Raw genomic sequence first — 25,931 nt, 5'->3', positions numbered from 1 at the left:
GTGATACTTGATCTTTTCTGTGTTACGTAGACAGCAGTTTAACTCTGTGTCCCACGCTCACCTCAGTTACACGCATGTGCTTACTTCCTTGTCCCACTCTCCTTAATTTATACCAACCAAAATTCTTTTTTAAATTTTCCTCTTATCTTAATTTTTATTTATTTATTATTTATTTATTTATTATGTCTGAGTGTTTTGCCTGTATGTATGGCTGTGGGCCACTTGTGTGTCGGTTGTCCATGGAGGCCAGAAGAGAGCGTCAGATCCCCTGGAGTTGGAGGGTTGTGAGTTGTTGCTCAATCTGAGAAACGCTGGGAAACTATCGTGGGTCCAGTGAAAGAGCAGTGTGTGTTCTTGTTAACTACTAACCGTCTCTCCAGCCCCAGACCTGCCTTTTGAATAGTTCTTAAGAAACCACTGGGCCTCCCCACCTCCAGTCTCTCTGATAGTTTAGATCTCTGTCTCCAGTTTTCTGGAACCCCACGCTGAGTCTACGGACTCGAACTGAGGACATGCACAATATAGTTTCTCTCACTAAGTGTTCCAGAGTAGACAAAGATAGACACAAGCTCTCCATTGGAGTTGGTGAGAAGTGTGGGGACGGAAGTAAGGCAAACAGAATGTTGGTTGAGCAGGCAGTGTTATATACATCTAAGTTCCTCATCAATGACTCAAGATCAGCGTTACAAATTCCAAGCACTGGGAAAAATTCTGGGGCCTCAGTCTAATTCGTTTGGTTGGAAATAAAGCCTCCCCACGCCCCCAGCCAACTCCACGCCTCCCATACCTGCAGCTCTTGTTTAAGAGGAGGGAGGCCGACATTTTTCAGTGTTCATGCTTTCTGTGTCTGGATGCTCTTCACCACCAGTGGGCAAACTTTCCTACTATCATTCTGGGGGTAAGAAAGCTGGAGTTCACCGTCGAAGGCGTTCCTTCATTCCTGGGGACTGGGCTCAACCCCAAACCAGAGCCCTTTATCAGAAAGAAATCTTTAAGATGTGTAAGCCCATTTCCTTCAAGGTGTGCCTGCAGACACCTGGAGCTAGGACACATAAGTAGAGAGAACATATAGGGTTGGGTGGTGGTGGTTCACGCCTCTAATCCCAGCACTCAGGAGGCAGAGGCAGGCAGGTCTCTGAGTTCTAGGCCAGCCTGGTCTACAGAGCGAGCTCCAGGAGGGCCAGGATTACACAGAGAAACCCTGTCTAGGGGGAAAAAAAGAAAGAAAGAAAGAAAGAAAGAAAGAAAGAAAGAAAGAAAGAAAGAAAGAAAGAAAGAAAAGCGAACATACAGGGTACTACTCAATACATGTCTTTATGATGGATGAATAAAGAACATCTCTATTTAATATCTAATTTTTACAGCACTGTCTGCCCCCTGGTGGAAGTCAACCAGGAAAACACACTACTCTAGTGACTGCCTGAATAGCATTTTTTTTTTAACCATTGAAAGCAATGTATGTACATTATCAGAACCGCCAGCAACACTATGATTCCAAAAGTTGGGAGGGGTATGTTTTTTGTTTGTTTGTTTTGTCTTTGAGACAGAGTCTCTCTATGTAAATCCTGGTTGTTCTGGAACTCACTACATAGACCAGGCTGATCTCGAACTCACAGAGATCCACTTAACTCTGTCTCCCGGAGTGCTGGGATTAAAGGCGTGCACCACCATGCCTGACTGAATCAGGAGTGATTGTGCTCATTTGATAGGTGTAGAGAAATTAAGTTCCTCCACCGAGATCCCAAAGAGCAGTACTTCTAACCTAAGTAGACTCAATCCAGAGCTCACAACAAACCTGGCCCACTCCACAACACAAACAAGCTCAAATCTTGCTTGACTCTCAGGTTAGACCCTGGGATTGGGTCTAGACTACAGCACTGCTCTTGAGTGTGTGGAAGAGCCACCTGGGAACGGGACCCTGCCTCACAGTTGTTTATTCTGATGCTGATTAACACGGAAATCTAAAGAACAAGTTACACACACACACACACACACACACACACACACACACACACACAAGGCCTCAGTTTCCTTATCTGTCAAATGGAGAATATACTGGAAGGGTTGGCAATGTGGCTCAGTTTATACAGTACTTGCTTAGCATGCACAGGCCCTGGTTTGATCCCCAGCACTGAATAAACCAGATGTGGCGGCCCACACTTGCAATCCCAGCGCTTGAGAGGTGAAAGGCAGGAGGCATAAAGAGTTGGAGGCCAATGTGGGTTACATAAGACCCTGTCTCAAAAATAAATGTAGTCTAAAGTTTGGGAAGGGGCCATGATCACCTAAGGAAAGTGCAGGAGGTTTTTAAGAAAGCAAATGTTCTGTGCTCCCTGGAGGAGGAGAAGAACACTGGAGGAATTGGAAGAGCGTGGGATACTAAATGAGTATGGAAATTCTTCAATGGGTATGAGTTCTCTCTACAAATATCCCATAATACAATGAAAGCCTCCATAATTTGTTACCCTCCCCCCAAAAAATTGTGTGCTTCCAGGAAGCATTCTATCCACTCAGTAGAAGCAGCAAACCTGGTCTTCTGTGCTGGAATCCAGTAGTAAGTCTTCCCTGGGGGCATTTGAATTTAGCTATGTGTTAGGATTAGGCCTTAAGTGGCTCCCAGCTATCCTCAGATGACTGATTTGGGGGTCAGCCTGGACATCTAGAATGTTAAGGGTCTCCCACCCAGAATAGGCCCCCAAACCTTAGCACAACTGACTCCATAATGAAAATGCCACTCAGGCCATAAAATTCAGCATGGAGACAATTCCACCTGCCAAAATGAAAACAAAGACCTAATCCATTGAAGTCCATAGTTCTGGGGAAGCCTCTAAAGGCAACAACCTTACTTTTTGGCTTCTGTGGTTCTGCCTCTGGCTAACTGTTCTTGCTAACTGAGATGTGTCATCGTAGAAAATGTTTGGTTTTTGTTTTTGTTTTTTTGTTTTTGTGTGTGTTTGTGCTTAAAAGTTCACACTAAGAAAGGCTCCGTGCTACACTGGGATCCTGAACACCCAGTGTAGTCTCCAGATGCCAAATAAAAACTTCCTATTGGCTTAAAACCATATTCCAGCAGTCTTCTCTGGTGGATACCCTACAACACTACACATTGCCGTTGATTTTATTTTTAAAAGCTTATTATTATTATTATTATTATTATTATTATTATTATTTACATTTATGTTTGTGTGTGTGTGCTCACATGTGTGCTGGTGCCTGAGGCTGGAAGAGCGTACGGGATTCCATGGAGCTGGAGTTGCAGATGGTTGTGAGCCACTCAATGTGCTTGCTGGGAACTGAACCCAGGTCCTCTGAGAAAGTGGCAAGCCCTCTTAAACCCTGAGCCATCTCTCTTCACCTCCCCCACCCCCATTCTTGATTCTAATATGCAACTCAAGTTGTAAACATCACCCCAGAACTTTAAAAAGAGGGGGTAGGAAGGACAGGGAAGCAGTAGTGCCCAGTGGCAATCAAGATTCAATGTGCAAACATATTAATCATCTGGAGATTTTGTTAAAATGTGGCTTCGAATACAAGAAGTATGGGGTGAGCCTGGGAATCTGGGATCTTCCCTTCTAACAAGCTCTCAGGGGCCAAGCACGACGGCATATACCTGTTAATCCCAGCATTTGTAGGGCAAGAGGACCTGGAGTTCAAGGCTACCCTGGGCTACATTGAGCAACCCTGCCTCCAATGAACCACCACCAGGTTCCCAGGAGCCCGTCCAGGCTGCTGCCCAGACTGCCCAGCTGTATGGTAGCTTGAATGATGAGAAGTATGGCTTTTCAGGCCAGCTGGGACCTGAAAAAAATCAATTCACTTCTAAGAGGCTCTGTTTTCTTGTCTATAAAATGAGGCAAGAGGATTGAGGGCTTAGCTTGGTGATTTCAGAGCCTGGTGTGCATGCACATGTGCAATATACATACACAAATACAGACGCGAGCGATAGTAAGCACATCATAGAATTCCCGGGGGTGCTCACACATGAAGTAATGCACTAAGCGTGTTTACCCCAGTGCAGGATAGCCAACATTTGTGGGATGAATTATCAGCCAGGGATTTTCCTAAGGGTTATTATTTCACCATCCACATTGTGTAGATGAAACTGGGGCACAGAGGTGCTGCGCAGTGAGTGTGACCTATAGTTCCACACCTAGGTTGCTAATCAGAAATTTTGGGTTTCTTTCTTTCTTTTCTTTTTTTTTTTATGTTCATTGGTGTTTTGTCTGCATGCATGTCTGAGTGAGGGTTGTCAGATCCTCTGGAACTGGAGTTACAGACGGTTGTGAGCTACAATGTGGGTGCTGGGAATTGAATCGGGGGTCTTCTGGAAGAGCAGCCAATGCTCTTAACCTCGTCTGAGCCATCTCTCCAGCCTTTACCACTGTCGTCCACGGGACTGGTTGATAGGGACTGGCTCAAGCCACCGCTAGGCTGCGAAGCGGTAACTCTCAGGGGATCGGCAGATGGCAGCCCAGTGCTACGGTGCTGCCAGAACCGCTGAACACCATGCCCAGAGCTAGCGCAGCCAGCCGCACTTCCGACAGCTTCTACTCTAGGCTGTGCTCGCCTCCCGGGCTTCCCTCGTGGGAGGCCTCAGGGACTCGTCAAAGAGACTAAACAGCCCTTCAAGTTCGTGTACGAGTTCCACCAAGATAAGACCTTGTCCGCAAGGAGGGCCGCGAGAAAAGCAAGCTTTCCACAAGGGACGCTCAACTGTCACCCGGAGAGGTCAGCCCCAGGCGGGGAGCCCAGGCAAGAGGAAGGAAGAAAGTCCTGGATCCGTCTCGGATCCCCACCCTGAGCGCTTTGGGGACCCCGGGCCTCGGGGCACGCGCGCTGGCCCCGAGAAGGCTCTGACCTCGGAAGGACAGGCGGGATCGTCCAGCGGAGTCCTCTGGGAGTTGGGGGGACAAATGAATTTAGGGGCAGTGTAGGGGGTGGGGGCTAACCGGGCGGTTTCCATGGCGCCCGGGACGTGATGGAGGAATGCACCCCAAGCTATGGCGAAACAAGCGCGGTGTCCTGCGGGGCCCTGCTCAAGAAGTCCGGGGAGCCTGGGCGGGAGGGGTTGCGGGGCGTGGGGAGCCGGGCAGGCAGGGGGCGGGGCGGTCACGTGCGCCCGAGGGGGCGAGGCCCCAGCCTGCCCGGGAGCGAACCGAGCCGGCCCAGCAGCAGTTCAGCTAGCAAACTTTTTCCAGGACTGTCCACACTTCATCTGGGAGTTCCAGGCAGGAACAGCCTGGAGCGCGTGTCGAGGAGTCTGCGGCCGACTTGGGGACAAGAGTTTGCGAGGGGCGGGGCCGGGAAAGAAGGATTCCCAAGGACCAGCAAGAGGAGTTTGGGAGTGAGCGCTGCCTCTAAGTCTCGGTTTCTCCGTGCGAACAGAGGTGCGCTTCTGGACAACCCTCAGCTCTAGGGGGACAGCCAAAAGGCCACTGGTCCCTAAGACTGTAGGAGTCCGGGGCTCAGGAGCACGCTGTGGTCATGGTGAATGAAAGTCTTAACCAGGAGAAGAGCGATGACAACCCTGCACCCGAGTCCTCATTCCAGATCGACACCAGCTACTCCACCCATCCCAGCGGCTCCATCCATCCCAGCGTCTCAGGCCATCCCAGCGTCTCCATCGACCCCAGCGTCTCTGTGCATCCCAGCAGTTCAGCACCCCCTAGTACCTTTGCTCAACCCAGCGCTGTGACCCATCGCAGTAGCTCAGGTCCGCAAAGCAGTGTGATCAAGGTGAGCAAGCGCCGCTGGGCCGTGGTCCTGGTATTCAGTTGCTACTCCTTGTGCAACGCCTTCCAGTGGATCCAGTATGGCTCCATCAACAACATCTTCATGACCTTCTATGGCGTCAGCGCCTTTGCCATCGACTGGCTGTCCATGTGCTACATGCTGGTGTACATCCCTCTGCTCCTGCCCGTGGCCTGGATGCTGGAGAAATTTGGTCTTCGAACCATCGCCATCACTGGTTCAGCTCTCAACTGCCTGGGGGCCTGGGTGAAGCTAGGCAGCCTGGAGCCTCACCTCTTCCCAGTCACAGTGGTGGGTCAGGTCATTTGCTCTGTGGCACAGGTCTTCATCCTGGGCATGCCTTCACGCATTGCTTCCGTCTGGTTCGGGGCTGATGAAGTCTCAACAGCTTGCTCCGTGGCTGTGTTTGGCAATCAGGTGAGTAGAGGAGTGTGTGTGTGTGTGTGTGTGTGTGTGTGTGTGTGTGTGTGTGTGTGTGTGTGTGTGTGTGTGTATGGCTGTTCCAAAGAGAGGGCATCTCACCATGATGGGGCTGAGTATGTTAGAGGATACCTGACTTGACCCTCTATGGGAGAAGCTGCAGTTTTCTGGTTCACAGCCTTTATGACTCTGGGTGGCTTGGTGGTTGGGTGTGACTGACAGTGTAGTTGGGTGTGACTGTCAGTGACATTGTAAGATCAATGGGGGGGAGGGTTGTCACAAACAAGGGACTTTTTCTTTCATCTGTTGGTGGTGTTTCTCCACCAACCTGTATCAGTCCACCAATTTCACCGATAGAAATGCTGGTCTTTCTCTGGCAGCAGCACCTGGCTGTTTAGGTGTCTTAGGAATCTGGCAGATGTTTTTAGCTGGGCCAGCCAGCTTTCCTAGAATTCAGGACCCCTGTGTATAGAACTGTGGGCCGGGCTGTTCTTACATCCTTTATACACAGCTGAAACCAGGGCAGAGGGAACAATGCTTTGTTCTAAACTCCCTCTCTGGGGGTTAGAGCTAAGTCCAGCAGGGCAGTGTAGATATTACTGTGAGCTTCCAAAATGACTCTGATCTAAGCACCTTGTACCTTAATGTTTTTTAAAATCATTCTTTTTCCTTTTTGGGGGGCCAGCAATCCCCAATTCTTTTTTACCTTAGGTGTGGTTCTGGTCCAGAAACTTGGCCATGTTAGGAATCTGATTGCAACTCTGTATTCGAAGCAAAGCAAATGTTTATGGAGTGTTTCTTTTATGGGAGTCGTGTCCCCCCCCCCCCCCCCCCCGGTCCATAGGCTCTCACTTCCCAAGTGTGTGCTGGCCAAGCTAGACTACTGGTCACCCTTGGCTCTCAAAAGCCTATTTTGCCTTACCAGTTCATTTAGAGGATATAACTTCTGACTTACTGAGGCAGTTCAGCAGTTATGAGCATGTCCTACTCCTGCAGAGGACTAGAGTTAGATTTTTAGCACCCATAGTGGGTGGCTCACAACTACTTGTAACTCAAGCCAAGGAGGATCTGATGCATCCGCCTTCCTAAGGGCACCAGCACTTATGTGTACATACCCATAGACACAATTAATAATAATAATAATAATAATAATAAACCTTTAAAAATAGACTTTAAAAAATAAATATTGAACTGAGTGTAGTGGTGTGTGCCTATAATCCTAGCACTTGGGAGGTAGAGATGGGAGGATCAGGCGTTCCAGGTCATCCTAGGCTACATAAGTGAGTTCAAGACCACTTGTGACTCTGTCTCAAAATATATAAATAAAAGCCAGGTGGTGGTGGTGCACACCTATAATCCCAGCACTCAGGAGGCAGGTAGGTGGATCTCTGTGAGTTCAAGGCCAGCCTGGTCTACAAAGCTAGTTCCAGGACAGCCAGAGCTACACAGAGAAAGCCTATCTCGAAAACCAAACAAGCATATATGGTATTTGTCAATCCTCAATCCTTAAAATTATATGACTGTGGGCTTTAATGTCTCTGGCGTTGGAGGTAGATTTGTCCGTTATTGGGAGCTAAGGCTAGGGCATGAAGAATTCATCTTCTTAAAGGTCCTCATCCTATGAGCAGAATAGGGTTCACACACGGTGGTATAATCCAGTCCTACCATTTAGGAGGAGCTAGAAGGATTCCTCTCTGTTTATCTGGGGCCATCAAAACGGGGTTTCTAACACTTTTGTTATTATTAATCCTAAGGCACACAGTAACCCCTTGACCCACACACACCTCTGGAGGACATAATACTAGATATGTCGTTAAAATTTAAGAGGAATAGTTTATTCATTTCTCATTCTACCCTATTCCCCCAACAAGGTCAAGACATGCTAAGAATTTTACACTTAAAAATACCCTGGGGCTGGTGAAATGGTTCAGTGGGTAGGGCAGCCGCTGCCAAGCCTACCACCAAACCTGACGACCTGAGTTGGCTCTCTGGGAGCCGCATGGTGGAATGAGAGAACTGATTCCTGCAAGCTGTCCTCTGACCTCGGCATGCTTGCTGTGGCATGCACCTGTTTCTCCGACACTCCCCAATACATAGATAAATAAATAAGTGTCCTTAAGAAATTTAAAATCCTTGTGGATGGAGTGTTTGACTCAGGGAAATAGCTGTTTCTCTTGAATAGTTAGGGTTGATCCTCTGTGCTAAATTCAACATGATTAAAAAAAAAAAAAAAAACACCTGTTCAGGCTTCCTCATGAAGAGATGAGTTTGCTTGTTTCTCTGTACTACAGCCTTTTCCCAGGTAAAGCTCTACTGCATAGGAAGAAATGCTTACAGAGTACCTGTGGTTTGCATCTTTGGAAAGACTCCATAGAGATGGCTAAGCAAACATTCTGAAGACTTGATTCCTCATGGCTCACAAACTTCACTTTGGCCTTGCCCATGTAAATCACCTCAAACTCTACATCCTTTTCGACATGTGGGCGGGGATCAGAGGAGGAAGAGATTCTCCAAAGAACACTGGTATTTGTGGATAGCAGAATATTGAAATGGTAATATATATGCCATGGTAATCTATCCACATATGCAAACAGGTTGAGGCAAGGGAGAGGTTTTCAATTGCTTTTTATTTATTTTGTATGTAAAGGTGTGTGCATGTGCCATGATGCATATATAGAGGTCAGAGAACAATTTGCAAGAATTCTCTTTCCACTATGTAGGTCCTGGGGATCGAACCCAGGTCCCCAGGCTTGTTTGCAGGTCCCTTTATCCACCATTTTCCTGGCCCAAGGGGAAGTTTTAAAAGACTCAAATGAAGAAGATGGCATCAGATATTTTGAAATAACAGTCTCTGGATACAATGATCAATAACAGTGGTGTGAGTCTGAGGCTGAACAGACAGACACCGAGGAAATATTCCTGTAGAAGTGTTTTTTATGTGATGTCACACTGATGCTAGGGATGTAGTTCAGAGTGCATGCTTAGCATGTGCAAGATCCTGGGTTTAATCCCTGGCACCATAAAAGTGCAATGGTCTCTGTAAGGTTAGGATCTAACAGAAGCTCTTGTGGTCATTTCCATAAGACAAACATTTCCATTCATAACCCCTTGTTTACTTTTTTTTTTTTTCTTTTTCTTTTTTTTTTCTTTCTTTTTTTTTTTTTTTTTTTTTTTTGAGACAAGCTCTCAACAGTGGAGCACTGGCTGGCCTGGACCCGGCTATATAGACTAGTCTGGCTTTGAACTCACAGAGCTCCTCCTACCTCTGCCTCCCAAGTGCTGGGATTAAAAGCATGCCCCAGCACACTGGCATCATTTGCTTTTTGTTGCTGTTGTTTAGGTTGCCACAAATGACCCTTTTGATCCTGACAACTTTCGTGTTTCTTTCACAGGGTGGGAGTCTTGACCTCTCTATTCCTAGTGTTTCTTGGGTACTTCCCATGACAACCAGCCTCTGCTCATATAGAATTCATCTTTCAGACATTAGACAAGCCTGAAATTTCCCTGAGCACCTCAGTTTGCTAGACTGTAGGTGAGGCTACCAAACTGTTGTCTCCCTGCAAAGACTTCCTCTACCAGAGTTTAAAGCGTGTACTGAATGCCTAGGTTCAGAAATAACACAATGGGTCATAGCATAGATTTATTTTCAGTTCTATATGACTCTGTGTGCTGTGTGTGTGTGTGCTGTGTGTGTGTGTGTGTGTGTGTGTGTGTGTGTGTGTGTTTTCTAGACTTACTGACTATAGGAAAGGGTAAAGAATAGGAAAAGAAGTTAATGTCTACGAAACACCCAAAATACGCAAAGCATTTTTTCATCCATTGTTTAATTTAATCTTCTCGGCAACCCTTGTGAGGTGGGTAGAGTTGTCCCTGCAGTTACAGGTGAAGAAACAGAGAGTAATGTAAGAAGAGAGACCTTGGTTACAGTCCTGTAGCGGTAGAGTGGGAGCCGGAGATTGAACCAGCCAACACTGAATCTTCATGGGGAAAGCCAATGTTTAAAAAATCAATCAAATACCGGGGCGGTGGTAGCACACCTCGTCCTTTAGTCCCAGCACTCGGAGGCAGAGGATGGCAGATCTCTGAGTTCAAGGCCAGCCTGGTTTACAGAGCGAGTTATGGAACAGCTAGTGCTACACAGTGAGACCCTGTCTTGAAAAACCAAAAAAAGAAAGAGATGGAAGGCTTGGGCACAGAGTATTTGACTAGCTAGTATTTGACTACTAGGTTCTAGGTTTGATCCCTAGCATGCATACACAGAAAAAAAGTGGGAATCCGAGGTTCTAATTTTGTTGTGTCTCAAGGATTTTTGATTGCCTTCTAATGTGAGGGCATTTCTGCCTCTTGTGGAGGTGTGTTTTGTTTTGTTTTGTTTTGTTTCAGATAGTGTCTCACTGACTGTATAGCCTTGCCTGACCTGGATGGAATTCAATATATAGACTACTCGACTATCCTCGAACTCACAGAGACTGACTGCCTCTGCCTCCCAAGCGCTGGTATTAAAGCTCCCACGCCTCTCTTAACCTAGCCCAGGAACTGGACATAGCCAGGAAAGTGGGCTAGAGTCTGCTGGAAAGAAGCATGTGGGGTCAGATTTCCTGGGGTCAGGGAAGACAGATGAACAAAGACTGAAACTGTCAGCTCTTGTCGCCCAGTGGGCTTGGTGGTGGGCTCCGATCTGCTGCTCTCAGGCGGTGAAAGTCTGGTTGTTTGTGAGCAGCACTCAGCATGGTGTCAAGAGAAAACCGTTTGCAGTGGGGTTTTGAGTGATAGACACATTGTTACTGTGTTAAAGGTGTTAGGTTTCAAACCTGGGGAAAAAAGCTAACTGAAGTAACTATGTAACATACCTCCAGGGTCTCCCAGCATCCCCTAGTCCCTCAGGGTATGGCTGGTGTACCCCTCCCTCTCCCCTGAACTCTCCAGCCCAGGGACTAGGCTGCTCTACCCCCTGCGGCTCTTCCCTATACAATCCAGCCTTTTGCGCTACTCTGTTCCTTTTACTTTTTTTTTTAACCCTTTAACCTCCCGGCCCCTTGGTCTCCTGGCTCTCCTCTCTCTCCTCTCACTTCCTCCCATAGCCCGGCTCAGGGTGGTCATGTTTACTCTGGGCTCTGGCTATGCTTTCCCTCATATCTACAATACACCTTCCATCATACTTAGGAGCAGTCATGTCCTTCCTTTTTTATTTCTCCCCCCCACCCACCCAAAAAAATGAGACCCTGTAGGAAAGTCTGAGAACCGGGTGGCCCAGGATGAGCTAGATGTTGGGAGACAGAAGAGATCTTCAAGACGAGCTTCAGCCCTAGATGAGGGGAGTTGGCCCGCAACATGGAGAAGGAAAGGGAACAGTAAAGCACTTCACTTTTAGAAGTAGGGAAAACACCACACTTTCCCAGTTCGAATCCCACCCAAGTGCTAGTTGGCTATATAAAATAACACTGGGTCATGGAACTGTAACATTAGAGCATGTGCAAGCCTCACATGGAGCTAAATTTTCTGGTCGCCATGTTAAAAATGTAAACACAAAAGAGAACGTTAGTTTTAGTACTAGATTTTATTTAGCTCACCACAACCCAAATACTAGCTAAACGTGCTGCCAGTCTAACCCAATTACTAGTGTGATATTTTACACATATCCCCAACCCCCGCCCCCTGGAGCTGGGGATCCAACCTGATGCTTCATTGTTCTAGGCCAGTGCTCTCCCATCGAGCCTTGCCTTTACATCCTCTTCATTGCCAAGTCTTTGGAAACGTACACACTTCCATGTATATTTCCCTGGAAGTTCTAAATAAGCCTTGCTCCACAGCCAGGTGGACATGCAGATGAGCAATGGTAGAAAACACACTGTGGCAGATAAAGATGGCCTCTCGAAAGTGACTTCAGCCCCGAGAAGGCTGTGCTTGATGGACTGGCTAAGCCTGTACCATCACCCGAGAGGCTGAAGGAGGGCTGAGGGTGACTCAGGAACCAGAGTTCTAAGGTGAGGTCAGCTTAGCCTGATTTCAAAATCATGAGTGCTTAGGTATGGCAAAGCCGTAGGTCAGGAGATCCTGGCTTATCACTATCTCTCAGCTCATATCCTTCTTGGATCTCCCGAGCTCAGAGGCTGGCCAAGGTCTGAGATGGAGGACTCCTGATTATCCGTCGATGGCCCTTGCTATGTGCTCCCAAACCCGGCTGCTTTCCAGCCTCCAGCAATGCAATTAGAAGACCAGAATAGAAAAGCGGTGGGGAGTGGGTGGGGAGCCTAATGTCCACTGAGCGGTTCGGGACTACTCTTTCTGATATGGCCAGCCATGTCAGACAAGTGAGTGAGGCTAGCCTACAATGGTGATATTGGAATGGGGTATGGCCCCACCCAGCAGGAAGGCCCCTTGTTGCTACAAAAATTATAACCTGATGTCCATAGCTCTGTCTTCCTATCTACCTTCTTTTCTTTCTTATTTAAAGAAAAACCCTAAGTACAGGTTTTCACATGACATTTTGGGGGGACAGGTGTGGGAGTTGAAACTGGATCTTGTTATGTAGCCCAGGCTAGACTTGAACTGCAGTGAGTAATCTTCCTGCCTTAGCCTCCTGCAGGGTTGCCACATGTGGCTTGAAATGTTTTTTGTTGTTTTGTTTTTTAAAGTCATGATGACACAAAAGTAACAGGTCTAGCCTGAAGGCTTAGAAAGCTGTCGGTTCAGTGTAATTAACTGCATTCACTATTACCGCCTGTCACTCCCAACCAAACTCATCATCCGACAGTAATTCTTCCCCTCTTCTTCCCTCCAGCCCTTGGGAACCTCTGTTCTACTTGGTACCTTTTTGTATTTGAATTTGCTTGTACTGGGTGCTGATATAAATGGAATCATATTCATGGTTTTCACTGTCTGGCTTATAAAATTACTTTTATTTTTATTTTCTTTTTAAATTTTATCTGCATGGATGCTTTGTCTGTGTGTATGACCATGCATGCTTGGTGCCTGAGGAGGCCAGAAAGGGAGGTCAGGTCCCTTGGAACCAGAGTTATAGCCAGTTGTGAACTGTCACGTGGGTGCCAGAGTTGAACCCAGGTCCTTTGGAAGAGCAGCTAGTGCTCTTAACCTCTGGGCCATTTCTCCAGCTCCTGAAATTAGTTTTTGAAGGTCAATATCTAATTCAAAGATTCTATTTTTTTGTGGGTTTTGTTGGTTCTTTGTTTATTTATTTATCTTGGCTATTGGAGTTTTTTGTTTGTTTGTTTGGTTGGTTGCTTGGTTGGTTTTTGGCTTTTCAAGACAGGGTTTCTTGGTGTAACCCTGGCTGTTCTGGAACTTGCTCTGTAGACCAGGCTGGCTATGAACTCACAGAGATCTGTCTGCCTCTGCCTCCCAAGTGCTGGGATCAAAGGAGTGTGCCACCATCACCCAGTGGGTTTTGGTTTTAAGACACTGTCTTGATATACAGTTGGACTGGCCTCGAATTTGAGATTTTCTTTTCTCAGCTTCCTGAGAACCAGGACTGCAGGAATGTTCTGCCACTCTCTGTGTGCATGTGTGTGTGTTCAGTTTTCTATTTTAAAACCATGGATTAGGTAAAATTGCTAGCCTGAGGCTTTGGGAGACGGTGGCATAGAATTGAATTCCAGCTCTACTTTCTTCTTCTCTGAAGGCCAAGGGGTCCAGCCCTCCACAAACACAGGGTTTCAGATGCCCCACTGAAAGCATCCTTGTCCAGCTCTCTAGGGAGGGCTCAGAGATATTGAAGCAGCATTTTGTAGTTTTCTGTGTACAGGTTTCTCTCTTTTCAGCTGGCTACCGTGTGAGGCTGGTAACCAGGGGCTTTAGTTTGAAGGACCCAGTCAGCTGTGCAGGAGGGAGTTGCCTGCGTGCCACCATTCTTGTCAAGGCTGATTTATTATGTGTTTGCTGTATGCTGTGTCCGGTGTCCAGTTAGAAGGAGAGGGAGCATGGGTCCCCTACCCATCAGCCTGAGAAGACGGGTTGGTTAGGCTTGTGAGCGGGACTCATAATTCGAATCCCCTTGAGCTCCAGAAGCCAACAAGGGACAGGGGTAGGTCTGGTAGGGTGGGAAGCACATCCGTGGCAGATGCCTCTAACCCTGGCTCTCTGACGTTCTCTAGCATCCTGGAGGAGGTCCAGGTTGGCCTCATTGGCCCCCACCTTGGCTTTGGTCCATTGCAGACCCTACTATGGTGTCTGTCAATTACATGGGATCAAGTTTGAGTCTTGAGGTCCCGAACCCCTGCCCACATCCTCTCCTAGCCTAGCCTGTCTGGTTAGTTCCCAGCATTGGCTCTGCTCTCACCAGTCTGTCTCCATAACCGTCTCCTTGAAGTGATGCTATTTGCAGAATAAGAGGCAGTGGAGACTGACGTCAGCAGGATGGTTCTAGGTCCTTGCTTCCCTGCAGAGACGTTAAATAAACAACTAGGAACTAGCCAAAATAACTTCTTTATGTGACCTTTGCAAATCTGCCAGAGATCTACAGCAGTTAAGCACAGCCAAGAAAAAGTAGTCAGTGTTCAAGAGGTAGGAAAGGTCATGGCTTTGCGTTCCCATTCTGGATCCTTCCCAGAACGGTTCCAGCCTCCTCTCGTTCTGCTTGCAAACTGCACATTGAATTAGCAGCATTGTAGTCTGTTTTAATACAGCAGCATTTGATACCAACAATGAGCACGCCGACAAAAAACTTAAGAAAACAATTCCATTAATAACCGTGAAAAACAGCCGGGGGTGTGGTGGCGCATACCTTTAATCCGAGCACTCAGGAGGCAGAGGCAGGCGGATCTCTGAGTTTGAGGCCAGCCTGGTCTACAGAGTGAATTCCAGGACAGCCAGGGATACACAGAGAAACCCTGTCTCAAAAACAAAAACAAAAACAAAAAAAAATATATAATAATAATAATAGTGAAAAACAACAATCAAACTTAGAAATAAGCTTAGGAAGTAAGAAATTTAGACCCTGAGAACTATAAATGGCTGCTAAAAGTAAAGAAGCTATATAAACAGAAGATCATTCTGCATTTGTCAGGAGACAAATTTCACAAAGTTAATTAAGATGGCCACTGCTCAAGGTGGCTGGCAGAGGCAGTGCAGTCTCTCTCCAAATCCGAGCAATCTACCTTGCAAAAATCAGAGAAATCATCCTAAAATGCACAGGGAAGTTCCAAGGGCCCAAAGCAGCTGGAATAATGACAGAGGAGAACAAGAATAATGCCAGAGTTTCCAAACCTACCACACAGCTGTGGCAATGGAGACAGAATGGCTTTCACAGGAAGGCATCTATACAGACCAATGAAATTCTGAAGAGAATTCGGAAGTAAACCCTCATGTATATGATCAAAAGTTGTTTTTGTTTTTTAAAGTATGTGCACTACCTCTATGTAGGTGCCCGCCAAGGCCAGAAAAGTTTGTCAGATCCCCTGGACCTAAGGATAGTTGTGAGCCACCCTGTGAGTGCTGGGAGCCAAACTCAGGCTATCTGCAAAAGCACCAAGAGCTCTTAACTGCCGAGCCATCTCCCCGTTCCTATTCTTCTAAAAAGATTTATTTTTATTTATTACGTACATTGGGGTTTTGCCTGCATGTATATCTGCGTGAAGATGCCAGATCATCCCCTGATCTGGAGTTACAGACAGTTGTGAACTGCCACGTGGATGTTGGGAATTGGACCCTGGTCCTTTGGAAGAGTAGTCAGTGCTCTTAACCGCTGAGCCATCTCTCCAATTTTTTTTAACATTGTGTGTGTGTATGTGTGTGTGTGTGTGTGTGTGTGTGTGTGTGTGTGTGTGTGTGTGTACACAAAGTGCAGCACATACTCACTTGGAGGTCAGAGGACAACTTTTGGAAGTCATTTCTTTCTTTCCACCACGTGAATTCCAGGGGTTGAATTTAGGCTTCTCGGTCTCATTGGCAAGGGACCTTATCCACTGCGCCATCTCATCAGCCCCGTGATCAAGAGATGAAAATGAGAAAATGAAGTTGAACCTTGATATCTATATAAAACCTAATTCAAAATGGGCCAAAGACAAATATAGAAACTAAAAACGTAGAGTACTTTGAAGACACTATAGAGGAAGAAACTAATATATTGAATTTGGCAATGACTTCTTAGATAACAATGTCCAAAACAGGTATTGAAAGAAAAAGATAAATTGGGTTATATCAAAATTTGAAACTTTTGTGAATCAAAGAACTTTTTCAACAGAGTGAAAAGGTAGCCCCCAGAATGGAAGAAGGTATTTATACATTATCATTTGTTACTCAATCACACCCCTTTTAGATGCGGTCTGCCAATCACTGCCAAGACTTTTTCAAACAAAGAGAGTTGAGTCATAAGGTGGCTGACATAAGGACAGAAGAGCCCCAAGTTTCAAATCCACTCCTCACAGGACGTAGCTGAGGTGGGTTTATAGTGGAAAGCAGGGTGGTCTGAGTTCAGAAGAACTGGAGGCGAGAGTGAAAAACAATCTGTGATCTGTGTGCTTGTAACCAAATTTAAGGGCTCTTCATAGGACAAGTGTTAGGAAAATGGCCTTGTTAGCGTGCTTTGCGGATGGAGTTGAAATGCTCAAAAGGTCACTCTTGGGCACTTGCACAATCCCAAGTGAAGGGTCAAGGCTTTCAACTGGCTTGTATTACCAAGTTCCTGAAAAGCAGTGTAAGTGGTGGTAGCTATGGCAAAGCTAACAGGAGTCTGCGGCTCAGCTAGGGGACTTCTGACCCTGGTCATCAAAACAGGCGAAGCTAGAAATGCAAGGCTGGGTGTCCTGTGATTCCTTAAAGGCACACTGGACTTCGCAGGCTCCTCGGAGTCCAGCCTCACAAGCCTGCCGGGTTTTACACTGCTGTAGTGAATGACTCCCGGGGACCACCCGTACTTCTGACCAACCAGATTACCAACTGGAGGTTCCCAAAGATTTAATTGGCTACAACTTCTCACAAGCTGGGGAGAATATGTGACTTGAAACTTACTGACTTGTAAAGGATGCAATTCCGGAAATGTTAGACTGCTGGGCAGGGCACAGGAAGAGGGAGTATGTGGAGCTTTTCCTGGTCCTTGCAGGCCAACCAACCTCCCAGGCCTCTGTGTGTTCCCAGCCTGGAAACTCCCTGTGATCCAACATTCTAGACTCTAGAATTCTGTCTCCAGACTCTATGAATGCTCCTCCCTAGGATAAAGGGCAGGTGGAACAGGTAGTCCCCATTTTCCAGTAATTGCTTTTTTCAATAAAGCTAATTGCACACACACACACACACACACACACACACATACACACACACACACACACACACACACAGAGTCTAGGGGGCCTTAACCTGTTACCACATTAGTATAAGCTCAGGTCTTTTGGGGAGGGACTCTGTCTTAGTTAGAGTTTCTATTGCTGTGAAGGGACACCATGACCACACCACTCTTATAAAGGAAAACGTTTAATTGAGGTGATGGCTTGCAGTTCAGAGGTTTAGTCCATTATCATCATGGTGGGGAACATGGCCGTGCCCAGGCAGACAGGGTGCTGGGTACATTATGACCAGAAAGCAACAGGAGCAAAGCTTAAGCAAAAGAGACCCAAAGCCCGCTGCCACAGTGACACACTTCCTTCCAACAAGGCCATACCTACTCCAACAAAGCCACAGCTCCTAATAATGTTGTGGCCGCATCTCGAGACATCCCCCCCCCCACCACCACCACCACCAAGCAAGACCACCACAGAGCCATATCCGATGCAAAACACAAAGGGGTTTATTGATAACAAGCAAGCCTGGGCTTGGTCCGTGTCCAACACTCGACACAGCGAGTGGAGGAGGACGGCCCTGAACTCTCAGGGTGAGGGGTTTTTAAAGGGAAAAACCGCAAGCAGGGTGGTCAAAGTCTTTGCATTATATGGTTGGGTGAGGGTGTGTAACCTTTGAATTTACTGGCTGGGGGTTACAGTTATCATTTTTGGGCAGGCCTAGACAAGTCCCAGGCTCTGTCCTTGAGCTGCCGTGGAGGCTGGCTGGCCTCGCATGTTCACATTGACCCCTGCATGTAGCTCTAAGTTGCTGCGGGGTCCCAGACAGTAAACAACTGGCTGAACCTTGAGCAGTCAGAGTACGTGCAGAAAGGGAGCCACTGCAAGGACTATGTCTTTTGTTCATGGCCCTCCCTGAAACTGCTTGCTCAAGTCTCAGGAAACTGAAATTGAGGCCTGATCTCTGAGAGAAGACTGTTATGGTGTCTCTTTGGTCCTTTCAATAGTGCCGCTCCCTAGGAGTTTATGGGGGCCAATTACATCCAAACCACCACAGACTCTTTAAGAACAACGAAAAGATATTTCTGTCATTCAGATCATGCCACAGAGTTTTGGAGCTCTGAGCTAGGAACTGGGACAAAGGGCAAATAATGTATAAGTAAAGTTTGTATTATGTTACAGGTACATAGACTAGTCAAAAACAAACAAACAAACTAGAGAGTTAGGAAGGCAGTTGCTGAGGAGCTGGGAGGAAGGGCAATGGGAAGCATTTAATGGGGCTGTTTCAGTTTGAGAAGATGAGCTGGATCATATGACTGTTTATTATTGTGCAATAAAACCAGCGCTTGGTGTAATGGAACTGGTCCACCTGCTCAAAATGGTTAGAATACCTTTTCCCCCTTGATGCTGGAGATGGAATTCAGGGCCTCCTGCATCTGCTATTGAGCTAAGCCCTCACCCAAAATATTAAAAATTGAAACTGCCAGGGGAAAAATATTCTTTTCCAGCTGAAAACCTTTCTAGGTAAGTTGAGGATTTGGTTTTTTTGTTTGTTTGTTTGCTTTGTTTTCTTTTCTTTTCTTCGAGACAAGATTTCTCTGTGTAGCCCTGGCTGTCCTGGAACTAGCTCTGTAGACCAGACTGGCCTCGAAGTCACAGAGATCCATCTGCCTCTGCCTCTGAAGTGCTGGGATTACAGGCATCACCGCACCACTATGCTGGCTCTATCTGTAGGCTCTTATTACTGAAATAATTCAGAAATGGACTCAGAAGGAAGCTTGAGGACGTTACTAGTTTTAGAGGGTTGTTTGTTTGTTTGTTTGTTTTAAAGAACAGCAAAGTGCACATCTCAGAATTGGGAATAGAGAGGTGGGGAAGAGGAGGAGAGAAAAGGTACCCTGTCTTTTGCATTGGAGGCTGGCAAGTGGTAGGGTCAGGGTAGAGCGTCGGAGGATGAGTGAGAAGACCCAGAGCACCAGAGAAAGCCTGCTCAGGCTTTGGGTTGACATCCGGATGAAGGAGACAGAAAAGAAGGGAAAGGGAAAGTTTAGGCTCCTCCGAGTCGGGACTCAGAAGCAGACACACGGTATGGCAGGCACAGTGCTGCCTGATGGACTCCTGGCTTCACTGAGGCGGGCTGCCACCAACACGGTCACCTTAAAGGGATAATTAATCTTTCCTCACCTCAGCATGTTTTCAGATGAGTAGCGGGCAGGGTGAGTAACTCCTGGTGAGTAACAGGCTTGATGAGGCCAGCCGACTCACTCTTAAAAGGACACCGTAGTATGTAATTTAGAATATCAGGTCTCTACCCACTAGAGGTAGAGCTCAGATTCCAGGTTTTTTTTGTTTATTTTGAGAGAGGGTTTCTCCATGTATGTAGCCCTAGCTATCCTGGAACTCACAGAGATCCGCCTGCCTCTGCCTCCTAAGTGCTGGGAATTAAAGGCGTGCACCACCACCTCCAGGCTCAGATTCCAGGTTCTTGACCTCTTTACCTTTGCCTCCATGGGCCTCCACTAAGCTCATCTACCTCCACCCCCCCAACCCCATATTTCAATTGAAAAGGGAGTCTTATCCAGAGAGGGGCAGGTAGAAGCCAAAGCCTCAAAGCTCTAGACTACTGTAACATCCCTGCCCTGAGGACCGCAGCCCCTGGCCTTCACACTTCCGACCTTTGTTTCCTGGGGTTTTATGAAATGTCCCACTGTGCTGTTTCCATCCTTCTCTCTTATCACCAAGTGGGAAACTTGCCAAAGGGCCCAGACCTGATTGACAGGAACAGGGCTTTGGGCATAACAGTTGCCTGCCATTGGGTACATGACTTAACAGGATTTTACTTCCCAAAAGAAATCACAATGGTGAATTAGTGAGCCTTGGAGGGTTAAAGTCACTGGAGGTGTCCATGCAAACCAAAGGGAACAAGAAACAGCTTATTCTGATCCAAATATGGGTGACCATGGCCCAAGGACACAGACTCAGGTCGCCCTGAACAAGGCGTTCCACTGTGAAGGCTTTACAGAAGCTTTTATAGTCACAGAACAAGACAATTATAAATCGATGTATTTACGAGTCATTGATGGGGACATCAGGTCGGTTGGTTACAGCAAAACCTGTACACTTCAGATGTCATCTGATGACATTCTTAGCTTTGGGGTTGATAGAAAGTAATGATATACTAAGCCAACACATTCCAAAGGATTACTATAAGTCAAAAGGATGTTTGCTCAGATACACAGCGGCTGTTCAGGGGACTGTCTTTATAGCTCACGATAATTTTGGCTCTTAAGGGAACTTAGTTTACAGAGGAAAACATGATCATGCCTGACCTGTTTTCTCTATGGTTATAGAAGGAATATGCCTTCCCAGTGAGAGATCACTCTGCAACTTAGAGATTAATAAAGGGAAAAACTCTTTAATCGTGTGTCACCGGTTCTGGCTAATGTACAAAGGGGAGCCAGCCTCGAACAGATAATTTTACTAACTTTGTATCCTAACCATAGGCTTATATATTTCATGTATGTCGTCAGCCTTAAACTTCTTTTAGGTCCCGGCCCCAGGTTACACATTGAACAATTTAAACAAAAACAGGAGACTGCAAGTCTGGCCACTAAGGCAGATGGGAGAGTTACACAGCAAAAATATTGCCAGAGTTCTTTGTAAGTGCACCAGTGTTGATCTTTTCCAATCGTTGTTACTGGGGTCATCTTGCCCACCTGGCTGAATCGTGAATTTCTTTTCCTTTCTTTCGAGACAGGGTTTCTCTGTAGCTGTCCTAGAACTAGCTCTGCAGACCAGGCTGGCCTCGAACTCAGAGATCCTACTGGCTGAATTGTGCAGTTCCTTTTTTTTTTTTTTTTTTTTTTTGGTTTTTTGAAACAGGGTTTCTCTGTGTAGCTTTGTGCCTTTCCTGGAACTCACTTGGTAGCCCAGGCTGGCCTCGAACTCACAGAGATCCGCCTGGCTCTGCCTCCCAAGTGCTAGGATTAAAGGCGTGCGCCACCACTGCCCGTTGTGCAGTTTCTTAAGAAGAGATCCTGGGGTTTAATAGCACACCGTGTCTTGATGATGGCTATCGCTCTGTGCTGCCTCCTCCTTCAGCTGCCCCTAAGAGACGAGGGGCATGTTCTTGGATGGAGAAATGGGTTCTTACCACCTGATGGCTGGGTGTCAGTCAGTGTTGCCTCTTTCGCTATGGGAATGAAGCCTAAAGGCTGCTCAGTCCTGGTGAACAAACATTTAGAGAAGCCTTAGTCTCTAAGAGGCCTGGTTAGTATATTATCTTCGAGGTATTGTAGACCGTCTTTAGTGCAGCCCTTTACCCTATCACCAGACCCATAACTGCTGTGAGTCTCAGACTCCTGTATAAACTGGAGATAATACCGGCTGAGGCAAAAGACGTGGAGGAGAAATCGATGGCAGGCTGTGTAAAGAGCAGGTAGCTGGCTAGCGATTCTTAGATAGGAAATGCTGAAGAAGAAAGACAGGGGATGTATCTCAGCAGTGCTTACACTGCATGCACAAGGTCCTGGGTTCAATCCGCTGCACCGAAACACTAAAGGAAGATCTGTGCTCATCCTCTTGCCTCCGTCCTTCTGATCTAGATGAGTCTGGGGGGGAGGACAAGGCCTCAGTACTAGGCACGGTAGATGCAAGCAGACAGCTTTTCTGAGAAGCTGAAGTTTGAGTTGATTCTTTTTTTTTAATTTTTTATTTTTTATGTGCCTTGGTGTTTTGCCATGGGCGTCAGGTCTTCTGGCACTGGAGTTACAGACAGTTGGGAGCTGCAATATGGGTTCTGGGTATCGAACCCAGGTCCTCTGGAAGAGCAGTTAGTGCTCTTAACCGCTGAGCCATCTCTCCAGCTCTTTGAGCTGATTCTTAAGGGAAAACAATTATTTTTAAATTGTGTGTGTTTGTGTGTGTGTGCGAATGTGAATGCTGGTGCTTGTGGGGGGTCCATAAGAGGGGTCAGATTCCCTGGAGCTAGTCACAGATGGTTGTGAGCTTCCTGATGTGGGTGCAGGGAACCCAACTCAGGTCCTCTGCAAGAACAGCAAGCGCTCTTAACTGCTGAACTGGAGCTGATTCTTAATGAGCAAAGTGGCCAAGAGCTGGATCAGAAGGAAGGCCGAGCCATCCCAGAAAGCTTCTTAGCAGTGTCCCCATGTCCCCACAGCGCTTCTGAAATTATAAGCAGAGTGAGGTGCAAAGACAAAGTGTCCTTTTTCCAGACCATGGTGATAAGAACTCTTTGTGATGTGACTTTGGAGTCTCTGGGATGACACAGATACCGGGTCACCCCCTATGCCACATGACAGACTGCAGCCTCCCTCACAAACCTGAGAGTCTGCCGAAGGGAGGCTTCCAGGCTTATCAGGTGCACACAGCTACTTTCTGTTGCCCGACTCTTGATCTGTTTCTGGACGTGCTTCCAGCAGATGGCCTTCCCTGGATGTAACTGCCCCCATCTACCCACATCAGTCAGCGTTGGGCAGATTGCAGGGTGAAGGGTACAATCCCTTCAGGAGTGATAAGGAACCATGAGGTCAAGGTGAAAGCTGCCGCTTCCTCTTTATTCTCTGTCTCCCATCTTCTTGCTTAGCACCATTTCCCCAAACTTAGAAGAAGAACATCTTTCTTTCCTTAATCCTGTGGAACGAGTCCCCACCCCCTTTTCTTTGGTGAATCATTCAGCAGCGAAGGGTATGGTGCTACAGATTCCGGTGGTCCAGCTTTCTGAACTCAGCTTCTCTCTACTCACAGTTGAAGATGCAGCTTGGCCAAGCAGGCAGAGACGACAGCAGGCTGACTGCTTGTAGAGAGGGATGGGTGAATGAGGGTTGGATTTTTACTTCCTTACCAACTTCTGAGGATTAGACAGTATATAACTTTATGATGGTGCAATGTTTGGCTTCCACCAGATTCCATCTGGAGAAAGACAGAAGGTGAATGTCAGGTGGAGGCTGGGAGACACAAGGCGAGCCCTGCTCCCAGGAGCCTGAGGAGTGTGCCCAGGGATGACATCTTATTAGAGCCGGATCCCTGAGCATGCCATAGAAAATTTCAGAATGAGTCGGAGGAAAACAAAGCAAGCTCAGAGAGTATTTAGAATCCTGGCAGTAGGGCAACTGAGGCAGGAAGATCATGGCATGTTTGAGGTGAGCCTAGACTGCAGAGTGAAGTCCAGGTCAGTCTGGGCTCTAGATGAGGCCCTGTCTAAAAATAAAGAGGAAACATAGGCACCTAAGAAGAGGGCAGAATAAATTGTAGGGCGTGAGCAGCGCTGAGACAGCCATGGTTAGCAGGCCCTTTATTTCTATTGGAGACGTTTGTTTGAGGATAGTGGCTGCCCACTGAGCAATCCAGACCTCCTCAGACCTTTGTCCTGGGCATGTTTACAGAGCAGGATTGAGTGTTTGTTCTGAAGAGGTTGGAGGTGGGCTTGCCAGCAGTTGAGAATTACCTTGCAGTTTCTTTCCGGGAACATAGAGATCAAGCCTCTCTAAAGGGTGGCCCGTGAGCCTCTAAGACCAGAACTACCTTGGGGTCTGTTAGAAGCAGATTCTAGGTACAAGAGGAGACCCAAGGAGTTGGCCATCTGGGGCAGAAGCCAGGAATCTGTCATTTTGGTCCTCTCCAGGAAGTAGATACAACGTGAACTTTATAAGCCAGGGAAGCCGGAGTCAGCTCTGTCAGCAGCTGAGTTTGAGGCCCCAGCAGGACACCTGTCCTCTCTGGGCATCAGTTTCATCATCTGGAGCAGGAATGCTAGACTCCGAGTTGTGAATGAGGCAATGTCTGTGGAAACTCCTGGAACCAAATCCGTCCTTGGTAAACACTGTCCCCATCACCATTCATCTCTGGCCCTAACCTCTCTTCCACGGACTTCCTTCTGCTGTCTGGCTTGAATTGCTCAGAAAAATCTCAGCTGCTTTCCCAGAAACCCTTGTGGATAGTTCCTTCTCTCTGGGGTCAGAAGTTGGGATGCTGAGAGCAGAAGTTAGCAAGGGAACCCCCCGCCCCCCCCCGACTCCCGCTCACTGTCTGTGTGGGGTGTGTGAGAGAGGGTGGGGTCGGTGTGTCACCCTTCTAGACAGAGCTCGGCCTCATAGCCGCTGGAGCTCAGGGTCTGGGGTCTGAAGAAGCTATGCCTAGCTGATACTGGAGGGACGGAGGACACAGGGGAGGTAGGAAGGATGACCGCTCTCCATGCGTGCCTCTTCTCGGCCGGTCACCGGTGCTCTGCCACCCAAGGGTGCTGCTTCTTGTTCTGCTCCTCAGTGCAGAAAGAACATTTGGGGCATTGTTTGAGACAACCATGTAACAACAAGGCCCGAGGAGGGATGGAGGCTGGTGTGTGTGTGTGTGTGTGTGTGTGTGTGTGTGTGTGTGTGTGTGTGGACTCGAGTTTATGTGTAGTAGCAGAAACCCACCCCCACCTTGAGAAAATCCCTTCTATCATTTCCTCAGTTTCTAAAGCCTTTGAAGTGGGTCCTGGAAGAGCCACAGGTGGTCAAGCCCCTGGGTCTCCAGGAAGGTGGGGCTGGGATGGGGTGGGGCCTGGGAAGACTCAGGGCTCCATGGTTCTCCCGTGCACTTCCTCTCCTCCAACCAGCCACCACATCTTGCAGTCCTTTGTTTCTAAGTCTGCTCCATCCTGCCTCAGCCCCAGGAGACATCCTGACTGCCTGCCATGTGGCACTGGGACAGGCCTCTCAACACCTTGCTTTTTTCCTGTGGCCTAAGTAGGACTTCATTCCTTGCTGATGTTTGCTTCTTTGAAGACTTGTGGGGGGAATACATATTACGTCCCAGGGTCTGGAAGACTCAGAGAACCTCTGGCGGACACTAGCATTGTCTCCTCCCCAAACCGAACTCTGATTGACTTCGTGGAGAGCATGTCAATAAGAGGCCCACAGTCAATGTTATCTGTGTGCGATAACCCATCATGCCGCAGATCAGCATAGCATGTTCTGCACTTGGAATTATCAGGAGTCTACCCTGTGCCTTCCTGGGATCTGCTGCTTGGTGCCTCACTGAAGCTGAGCAGGTTCCTTGGGAAGGGCACAGGCCTGGGAAAGGAATCTCAGAGGTCTAGATGTCGAACTTGGCCCTGATTTGACCCTGTGACTTCAGCACGTTGTTTAAATTCCATTATGAAATGGAAGCTGGGCCTTCCTGGGGCTCTGCTGCCACATCTGGATATTGGACCACCTGCTGTGGGTTTCACCGGGTTATCTGAGGCCTAGAGAATATTCGGGATGTGCAGATGTCTTAAAAATAATAAAATATTCTGCAGGTGTTGACTTTGGGTGCTCTTTCTCGAACCCAAACAAACAAACAAACAAACAAAAGTTAAAGACTCCAGACTTGCCCTTTGACAGGAAAGAAAAGAGTTTTCTTGTACATACTTCATGCCTTGTTTGTCTTGGGAAATACAAGCTTGGACTGGAGGCTATGCCCTCCGTTTGGCGGGCTCAGCACTCTAGTCTTTAGGTTCAGCTTGTCCCAAGTGAATTCTGATCATTT

General features: G+C 47.4%; 1 protein-coding gene across 2 annotated transcripts in view; it reads left to right on the top strand.

Annotated features, from left to right (window-relative positions):
• Positions 1-5,141: 5,141 nt before the first annotated feature.
• Flvcr2 (FLVCR heme transporter 2) overlaps positions 5,142-25,931 on the top strand; it is a 64,339-nt gene continuing 43,549 nt past the window's right edge. The window contains exon 1 of one of the 2 annotated variants that reach the window (XM_052739266.1): positions 5,142-6,168. In XM_052739266.1, coding sequence (XP_052595226.1) covers positions 5,485-6,168 — 684 coding nt within the window. In that variant the 5' untranslated portion in view covers positions 5,142-5,484. The remainder of the gene's footprint in view (positions 6,169-25,931) is intronic. The other variant, XM_052739265.1, reaches the window with a different exon arrangement.

Source organism: Peromyscus californicus, unplaced genomic scaffold, assembly GCF_007827085.1.
Source record: "Peromyscus californicus insignis strain IS unplaced genomic scaffold, ASM782708v3 Scaffold_15__1_contigs__length_86483966, whole genome shotgun sequence".
Taxonomy (NCBI): Eukaryota; Metazoa; Chordata; class Mammalia; order Rodentia; family Cricetidae; genus Peromyscus; species Peromyscus californicus.
Note: the sequence above shows the minus strand (reverse complement) of the source record. Positions and strands in the feature narration are given on the sequence as shown.